This window comes from Odontomachus brunneus, unplaced genomic scaffold (genome assembly GCF_010583005.1).
Source record: "Odontomachus brunneus isolate Ranch 3 - 2012 unplaced genomic scaffold, Obru_v1 Obru_scaffold_445, whole genome shotgun sequence".
In the NCBI taxonomy this organism is placed as follows: Eukaryota; Metazoa; Arthropoda; class Insecta; order Hymenoptera; family Formicidae; genus Odontomachus; species Odontomachus brunneus.
In genome coordinates, this window is record NW_022639895.1 from 25,512 (window position 1) to 35,582 (window position 10,071).

The window sequence follows — 10,071 nt, forward strand, 5'->3', positions numbered from 1 at the left end:
AATAATTCTCAGTATTTGATTACTATCAATATTTAACAGTGATTTTATTATTAGTATTCACCAGAAATTAAGTACTGGCCAAAAAATTACTGAATACTGGTAATATTTAGTCACTAATAATTTTTCAGTATTTCTTAGTATGATATTTCTATAAGGGATAACAACGCAACTGTACAGCAACATTGCAATGCAATAGATATGTAATATTATTAATATGTTTTATTATACAAAGTAAAATCCCAGATAACACTCTTACAGGAATATTATACTAATAAATACTAAAAAATTATTAGTGATTATGTATTACTAGTAATTCAGTAATTTTTTCGTTAGTACTTAATTTCTGGTGAATATTGATAATAAAATCACTATTAAATATTGATAGTAATCAAATACTGAGAATTATTGTGCGAATGTGAAAAATGAGAAAATCACAATATTTATGAAAATATATTTATAATTCCTAATTTTCTTATGTCTCATAAATTACTAGGTATCGAGGATTGTCAATATGCACTCCAAACTTTCGTGAAATTTTTCCTCGATAATTTCGATCTCAAGCGGTTATACTACCACCGGTCACCCATCCATGTTCAGGGTAGCGATCATGTAACTTTTCCCCTAAAGCGGAAAAGTGAAAAGTTTCACGTGAACTCGTGATCACTAAACTCGATGAAGCATAGAAATGTGAAACTTTTCACGTGAACTTCCCACATAGCACAAAAGTCAACGTTATTATTGTTAGAATGTTGCCAGAATATTTGCAGTAAGTTATATTTTATTGAATGTTAATGTAATGTTATATTAATATCCAATATTATAGAGTAGCAATGTTAATATTACTAAAATATTGGGGTAACGTAGCAAAATGGTTACATTTTTGTAATAGCAATATCATATTGCAGTAATGTACCAAATGTATGTATGAAAATTTAACGTGAAAGCAACATGTTGTACCCCAGCAAACACAATGGCTGCATTCAGCAGACTCAACAGTTGCACAACAGTTGAGTAATTTGTCAATGTAATTGGTCTAGATTTAGGGATCTAATAGCAAGAACCAATAATCGTTGATTGCTCACTGAGCGCTTTTTCTACTGAATGCGCCCAATGTTACATGTAACGTACATGTTAGTTGTAATTTCCTACTCAACAATATAATTGTTATATAACATGCGTGCTATGTAACAGTTATATTGTTGAATAGGAAATTACAACTAACATGTACGTTACATGTGACATTGTGTTTGCTGGGACTATATTGATGTAACATTGCCTGCTAAGATTGTATTGATTTTGAATGCATATATAAATATAATATTTTCATATAATGAAATTTATATCATGCGCATTATTCGAGAATGCGCAGAGAAGACACATACGAAGATCGAAGTTAAAACATAAAAAAAATTCATGCTGAGCCGCTTGGTTTATGTTGCTTATTTCTATAAGTTTTGTAAGTATCACATAATTATTTCCATTTTTTTTCATGCTTGTGATGTTTATTGTACCTACAAAAAATACAAAATTGTTTCATGATACTATGGTTCATCTAATTCCAGTTACATAATGAATATAGAATACTACCATTCAACGATGCATGTATCTCTTCCCACAGTTTTTTTCTTACTTGCATACTTCGTTCAGTAAGAGATTTCAAGTCTGAAATTCCATAACGGGGAACGCTTGTAAATTTCTTTAATTAGCTGTTCCTCTTCTAAAATTTTCTTGTTTTGCCAATTACTCTTGGCTTCTTGGTTTGGGAGCTGCGTTGTATCTATTACGATCGCTTCCTCATCATCTATTAAACTTTTATGCAATATTTGTCCATCATCTGCACATTATTAATCGATGTTACTTATTGTTATGTTATAAAATGAAAAAAATTTTGTTAATACTCACCGCTTTGAGGGTAAAAATATAAATTGTCGTCCATATAACATTTCTCTCAGTAAGCAAATTGAGCGCAGACTGCGCGCGAATTGGCAGCAAATTTGATAAAAAATTTACACCAAAACCATAGCCATCTGTGTCCTCATTCAGCTACGGTTTTGGCGACAGAGCTTGCTGTCGGGCAATTGCTGCAGATTTCCAGCAAAAACCGCGCAGAGCCTACAGCGCAGCATGGTTTACGCGGTTTCTGCCGCAAATCTGCCGTCAGATTGCTACAAATTCTGCATGATTTTTGCTGCAAATCTGCAGCAATTATTCGACAACAGGCTCTGTAGCATATCTGGCAACAGTTTGGCAGCAAGATTTGATATAACAGATCTTGCATCAAATTTGTTATCTATTTGCCATCAAAAATTGGTAGCCAGTTCTGCTCGAAATCTGTTCGCGCAGGTTTGGCTATCTGGGTCTTATATCCCTCTAAACAAGGGTGAGAACTTATCTCTTCTTGACAAATAGTCTCACACACACCACAGGTATATGATCTCATTAGAATACCCTACAATATAGCAAATTAATTAATTTAATATAAATAAATAAGATACAAAAAGTAGCCTATAGGTTATAACCTATATAAATATGCTAACCATATATAATATATACTAACTTCGTTTATATTATCGGGCGCTGTCAATTTATCAGTCCTTTCAGCCATAATTTCTTATTATAATGTTTTTATTATAATTTGCTGTTTTTTTATGGCTTATTTTATTCACTTAATTAACTACAATCACTTGATTCAGTAAAATCGCTAGAAGTTGAACTGTATCGAACTTTGAACGTTTATCTGCTTCATTCGTCTTTTTAGCGATAATTAATGGAGTGGTGGTAAACGCCAGCTTTTATTCGCTAAAAGTTGGACTGCGTCGAACTTTGAATGTTTATTCGCTACATTCGCCATTTCGGTGAAAATTGATGGAGTGGGGTGAAACGCCAGCTTTTATTCGCTGCGTGAAATCGCACCTTAATGTTTTTTATGCATTTTTTGTTATTGATACAACTTGTGTTAGACTATATAGATATAATAGAGAATATTATGAAATAAAAGAATATTTAGGTTTTGCGCAAAATTACTTAAACACATTTCAATTTTACATACAAACATTTTACAATTTTACATATAAACCATAAGATAAATATATATGATTATGGTACATTTTAATATATTACGAATAATATATATGTAATAATATAACAAAAATTAATAATAATTTATTTTATTTTTATTAGTATATAATTAAAATTTTTTCATTAATATTATCAATAATATATTGTTCAATGTACCTCAAATATTGTTGCAACGTTGCAAAATATTGTAGTTTTTTGTTCGACATATATTCAACTTTGCAACAATATTTACCCAGATAGCCAAATCTGCTCAAGCAAATTTTGCCCAACACTTGACTAATAAATTTTGTTGCCAAAATGTCATCAAATTGGACACAACATCTGCTAAATCAAAGGTTGCTGACAAATTGACGCCAAATACCGAGCAAGGTTTATGCGGCGTAGTTTGATGTCAAATTGATGCTAAATACCGAACAAAGCTTGGTGAAATCTAACGCCAAATTGACTCCAAATACCGACTAAGGTTTGTGCGGTGCAGTTTGGCGCCATACTTTGCTCGATATTTGGCAACAATTTGGCGCCAGATTTTGTCATCAAGCTTTGCTAACAAAACCCAAGCATATTGCGGACGCAAATGACATCGGATTTGCCGTCAAGTTTTGGCCAAATTTGGTGTCAATTTGGCGACAATTTGGTACCAAATTGTTTGCTGGGTAGTAATCAATGTGGAAAAATCAACATATATTCTATGTAGAAAAAACATCCGTACTTCTATCTTCAACGTTGCAACATCTCATCAACGTTTTTTCAACGTTCTGTGCTGTATGGGGTGCCACTATCAACATTAATAGTGTCACTATTAGCACTAATAGTGACACTACTAGTATTGCTAATAAAACTATTAGTGACACTATTACCATTAATAGTATTTTTTTGTAAGGGAAGAATATATTTAAATCCTGATAATTTGCAAAATAAGATTTAAAAAATTTTTTATTTCATATGTATAACGTAATATTTACTGCTTATTTCAAATACATTTCCTTTTAATTATGATATAATTATCTTAAAGGTGTAGAATTTAGTTTTTTTTTTATTTATAAACAACTAATTTTTTAGTTCTTATATAAACGAGCAAGTGTGTGTTCGTTGGAATTAAAATCATAGACAGAACGAAGCCCGTTTTTCTGCACAATTTCGCTCAGTTCTTTATTAAAGTTTTGCAAATCCTCTTTATGTAATTCTGTCATATATTTGCGCAACTCCACAATGATTGATGCATCTGTCGAAGCCAGTGGTACCAAATTTTCTAATTGTTTTGTCATATTATGTGCTACCCAAATTAGATGAAACTTCTTTACATATTCACACTTAGATTTGAGTAATTCCAATGATGATGCAGAGTGAAAAATTATCTACAAAGCAAATCACATTGCTTATACATGTGAAATATTCTTATTCCCTTATTGAAAAATATAAAATACCTTGTGATTTGGTATTTCAATCCAAGAAATCTTTTCTTTATCTGTTTTATCGTTGGCATTTGTCCACGATTCCAGTTCCATTTCGATGTCTGGCATCTCAGTCACTATAGTGCCATTTAAAATTGAGGGATCTCTATGAGCACCAATATAATCTTCACATAATGGTTCCTTCGTTTTTATCTCGTAAATAGTTCGCATTAATTCTCCTTCAGCTATATCAGTTGCCCTAAACCTTTAAGAGACAAATATATTTTAAACATTAAAAATGCGGAAGTATTATTATTGAAAAATGCTTTACATTTTATCTTTCCTCTCATTTGCAGCCCAAGTAAAAAATGGACCGTTTACAATGTCTCCAAGGTATGTATAATGCAAAAATCCAGATCCATATTGTATTATATTGTTTAATAGGGTCGGATTACTTCGGACTGGTTCACCTTCAAGCCATGTAAACGCAACTCCGTTATTTCTCCAAAACCTGATTAATCGCAGTAATTATTTAATATATATTTGTATATCACTATGAATATTTATAATGTTTAATAGATTCTGACATTGAAATTAGAATTTCACTGAAAATAACGTAATTCGATATCATTTGACCATATATTTTTATTCAGTTTCTATTGTGCTTACCTATATTCTTGTATAGTCAAATTAAAAATGCCTTTAGGCTTTAAGACCATATAGTAGTCCCAATCGAAAACACCTTCTCTGTAGTCATATCTTGTTTTTAATGATTTCCTAATTCTACGGTCCCAGTAGTTTATAATAGGGACTCCTTCTCGCGTTGCACGTGTCCAAAACCTTAAGAAATATATTACATAAATTCTTGTTCGTTAAATATTTCTGTCATATGAAATCGAATTTATATCATGTAATATGAATTTATGTATGTATATAATCAATTGGAACCAAGAAAAGCCAGTAAGAACCGCATTATGTCAATTTCGTATTCACTTATCTATAAACAAAATAAGAAATTGAGTATCAAATTCTTTCAAATTACTCAACCATTTTGGTTGTCATTCCAACTTTTTTTAATAAAAACATCTCGGAAAAAATAATATTTAGACACAAGAATTATTTGATTATAGATTTATCTCTCATGTAAAATACCAGAATAGTCATCAGTTATTTTTTCGTTAATTGTACAGTGTGTCCCAAAAGTCCTGCAACCCCTAAATATTTTGAAAAATACGCATTTTCGAAAAAAATGCTTAATACAAAAGTTGTAGAGTCTAAAAAAATGTATTTACTGATATTGACTGTACTGAAATGTATTTACTGATATGTACTAATCTTATCAGTTTGATCTTGGGTGGCGCCGCCAAAGTCAGGTCGAGGTCAACTTTACTTTTTTGAATAGAAACATGTATTTTTTTTTATTACGGAATTTTATTTTATGTAAAAAAGTAATCAACTTTTATTTGAAAACAATTTTTATACCACCTCTATTTTTTTAAATATTTACGGAAATATCTACAAAATTATTGGATTCAATAATTTTTTACTCGAATTCTATTAACTTTACCGAAAAATAGCAAGAGATAAAAATTATTTATTTTCTTCTCATAGAGCTCTGAAAAATTTTTCAGAATTTTATATAAACTTTTTAGTATTAAAAGAAAATACAAAAATGTAGTTAATTAGAAAGTTAATTAGAAAATTCTAAAAAAAATTCTCAGAGCTCTATGAGAAGAAAATAAATAATTTTTATCTCTTATTATTTTTCGGTAAAGTTGGTAAAATTCGAGTAAAAAATTATTTAAACCAATAATTTTGTAGATATTTCCGTAAATATCTTAGAAAATAGAGATCGTATAAAAAAGTTTTTCAAACAAAACTTGTTTATTTCTTTACGTAAAATAAAATTCCGTAATAAAAAATACATGTTTCTATTTAAAAAAGCAAAGTTGATCTCGATCTGACCTTAGCGGCGCCACCCAAGATCAAACTGATAAGATCAGTAAATACATTTTTTAGACTCTACAACTTTTGTATTAAGTATTTTTTTTCGAAAATACGCATTTTTTTAAATATTTAGGTTTGCAAGACTTTTGGGATACACTGTATATCTAATGACGAATTCAATTGAATGCACTAGGATGCACTGAGTGCACACTAAAGCTTGTTCATAATCTGTTCTTATATTTAAGGTCGTCTTAAGTATATCTTCAAATACTTTTAGCCAATAAAACGACTTGTACGGATGTTGTACAGATTATTTTACTGGTAGAAGTATTTAAAGATGTATTTAAAACAATCTTTAAGTATAAGAACAAACTGTGAACAAGCCTTAGTGCACACTCTGTGCATATTAGTGCATCCAATCGAATTCGCTATAAGAGCATTAATAATTTTAATAATTTTTTTCTTTAGTACATATAAAAAAATATACCTATATAAATAAAAAAACATATATATATATATATATATATATATATATATATATATATATATGTATGTATATAACTTACATGTATGTTTGAAATCACTTGTTATTTATTTTACTTTTACTTATTAACTTACTTAAAAATGCACTCTAAATTATCTCTCTCCTTGTATTTGAACTTTTCTAATGATAACCATGGACAGTCAATGGTGCAAGTTGAAATATCTACCAGTTGTTTGGTGCACTTTGCTAAATACTTTGCTGTGGCTGGTCTAAGAAGAGTATTGCCTAAAATCTCTAAGTAATACCGCGTTGCTTCCTGTAATCCTTGTTATCCCTTTATCATGTAATGTTTATTCCTTTCTAATATCAAAGCCATAACATAACTACATCCCAGGTAGAACAGGCAGCCAAAATAATGTCAATTTGACGTCATTTTGACCAAATATTGACCAAATTTACGTCATTTTTTGTTGAAAATGACGTTAGATTGACATTATTTTGACTATCTGTTCTATCTGGGATGTCTATAAATACATACCCAAGTCTTTTTGTAAACAGATATTCAATAAGAGTATCGATCTAGCAACTTGTTCCAAGGTTGGTTCGATAACGTGATATGTAATTATTCGATCGGAATGCACGTAAGACGATGCTAGCGTTTTAACAATATGCCGTGCATCACCAGCACCTACAATAAGTACTTCAAGATTGCTTGAAACCTGATCGTCTCTTTGAGTTATTTCATTTTGTAAATCTAATGGCTCACTATATCCCCACCACATGTTACGTCTCGTTAATATGCTGAACTTTGTGAAATTCACACTTTGTAAAAACGTTATGTGACTGCTACCTGCTATCAAGTTGCTATTGATCACGTTACCAAGTATGGTTAACATACTGTTATCTCCATGACAACATCACGATAAACGAAAAGTACTTATTTAGCTACATTTAATGTTGCCAGAATATACAGGATGTTAAAAAAAAAGTATTCATATAAACTTACAAGATAGGTAGTATTCATTATACTGGCAAGGAAACCTATACAAGTGTCCGCCTCCGATTTTTATGAACTTGTAATATGTTGTACTTTAGATCAAAATAATAGATACGTTTTTATTATATGTGCCCTTTCGCAAGTTTAGGGGGTAAAATATCCCTTCAAAGAAAATCGGTTTTTTTCATTCTAAGGGAATATAATGAAAACTAATAAGAGACAGAAAAAAATATTTTGAATAAAACTTGAATGTTTGCAGAGTACTTTATAGAAATTATTTGAAAAAGAAAAAAAAATTTTTTGATTAATATTTCCCCCACCACTTCTTATTATAATTATTAAAATAATTTCTGTAAAGTACTCTTCAAACTATTCAACTTTTATTCAAAATATTTTTTCAATCTCTCATAGTTTTCATTATATTCTCTTCGAATAAAAAAAACCGATTTTCTTCAAAGGGGTATTTCTAAACTTGCGAAAGGGTACATATAATAAAAAAACGTATCTGTTATTTTGATCTAAAGTACAACTTCTTCAAAGGGGTATTTCACCCCCTAAACTTACGAAAGGGTACATATAATAAAAAAACATATCTGTTATTTTTATCTAAAGTACACGCACTGGTGTTAATGCCGTCCATATATTCATGTGACTCGCACACGATGACGTGTCACTCACACACTGCTGCCTGTAAGTGAGGCACGAGCAGCACAGAATAGCGGAAGGAGCTAGTGGTATACGATCGTCGGATGGCTTGGAGAGGGAATAGTGATGGGAGTCGCGGCGATCTTCCATCTTTTATCGCAGACGTAAAAGCGAGAGAGATAGCATTATGAGATGCCAGAAATGCTGTCCTAAAATATATGTGACGCATACTAATAGCATGTTCGACTGGCCTTGGGTAAATCGCTCCGAGAGCGATTATTGACGTCATAAGTCTCTACTAGCCAATCATAAAGCTTATAAGTACTTGTTCGACGAATAAACGTAGGCTAAATGACTCAGAGTAGATTAATCCAGAGCCATGCTATAAGAAAACGAACATACTATAAGAAAACGCTCGCTTTACATTATCTTGTCTATACGCTCGCTTTACATTATCTTGTCTATACGCTTTACATTATCTTGGAATATGTGGTGACTCGCTCGAACGTCTATGCATTTTTTCTTGTTAGCAAAAAAATTACTGTAATATGAAAAGAAATCTTGAGGTTGAGTTTTCAGGAGATTATGCAATATTAAAATTAAAAATACTTCGACAAGCTATACAAACGCTGTATTGCTGCAGTATTCTATACTGATGCAGTATTCTATATTAAAATAAATATATATTTTTTTTTCAATAGCAGCTATTAAGAAGTACTTGTCGAAGCCTCCTGAAAATCCTTTCCCAAGATCTGCTTTTACATTACAGTAATTTCCTTGCTAATAAGAAAAAATGCATGGATGTTCGAGCGAGTCATTGGGACACCGCGTATTCCTCACGTATAAACGAGACAGTTGTAACCGCGATTCGTTGCGGGTTCGAATCGCTTGTCGGATCGGGTTCGTGATGGGCGGAATAATTGAGAAACAGTGTTTTAAGAAAATAATAATGAATAATATATTTAAATACTAAGCTGACGATAATGACAATGTACAGATCGAACAATACGTGTCGACGCCTTTGGTTTTGGTTGTTTGTATCGCCTGACAGAGGTTTGTTTAGACGCCGGTTTGTGTGATGTGACGCGCGGTGCGCGGGACGCGGACGACGTCAGTGTCGCGTCTTCACGAGTCTATTCTGTTGACGTTTCTTTCGGCGTCGTGTCTCTTAAGTACGGTGGACACTTTTTCCAGCGATTTTAGCGGCGTGTCGGAATCGTATGATGTCGCGGTCGTTGAGATTACAGCGTAACTGCACGCGGGATATCGCCTTAGCGGTGCTCCCTTCGATCTCCTATCGCGGAGATTTGAATCGGTTCGGTGTATGCGGTGCGGCCGTCGGTCCTCGTACACGGGACCTTAGCTCTCGGAGTTTCCTCTATGATTCAACGAGCTCGGCTCGTTCGGACGCAATTTCGGATGCGGCCAGCGGTGCTATGAAACTTATCTGTGTCGGCCTCACGAATCCGTGAGCCGACGGCGGAATGATTACAGTCGCCACGCGACGAACAGTAATCTGCCAGGAGCGG

The 10,071-nt window shown here is 32.3% G+C and overlaps 1 protein-coding gene across 4 annotated transcripts; it reads right to left on the reverse strand.

The window, feature by feature from the left end:
- Positions 1-4,045: 4,045 nt before the first annotated feature.
- Positions 4,046-8,594, reverse strand: LOC116853688 (dynein assembly factor 3, axonemal homolog). 4 transcript variants are annotated; one of them, XM_032834856.1, is made up of 7 exons: positions 8,462-8,594; positions 7,439-7,588; positions 7,035-7,224; positions 5,139-5,309; positions 4,801-4,980; positions 4,503-4,734; positions 4,046-4,433 (listed from the first exon to the last, which is right to left on the reverse strand). In XM_032834856.1, the coding sequence occupies exons 1-7, from the start codon at positions 8,535-8,537 to the stop codon at positions 4,134-4,136; spliced, it is 1,299 nt and encodes a 432-aa protein (XP_032690747.1). In that variant the 5' UTR covers positions 8,538-8,594; the 3' UTR covers positions 4,046-4,133. The 4 variants fall into 4 exon arrangements, with proteins under 4 accessions (XP_032690747.1, XP_032690749.1, XP_032690746.1 ...); XM_032834858.1 differs by having other exon boundaries at positions 8,519-8,584; XM_032834855.1 differs by lacking the exon at positions 8,462-8,594 and having other exon boundaries at positions 7,035-7,194; positions 7,439-7,843.
- Positions 8,595-10,071: the final 1,477 nt, after the last annotated feature.

Bases quoted from the DNA above. Each gene is read 5' to 3' on its own strand.
- LOC116853688 (XM_032834854.1), bottom strand. From the start codon at position 7,796: ATGTTAACCATACTTGGTAACGTGATCAATAGCAACTTGATAGCAGGT. The intron at 4,981-5,138 runs GTAAGCACAATA...GCGATTAATCAG, and splicing joins TTGACTATACAAGAATATAG to GTTTTGGAGAAATAACGGAG. The intron at 4,735-4,800 runs GTAAAGCATTTT...TGTCTCTTAAAG, and splicing joins AATGAGAGGAAAGATAAAAT to GTTTAGGGCAACTGATATAG.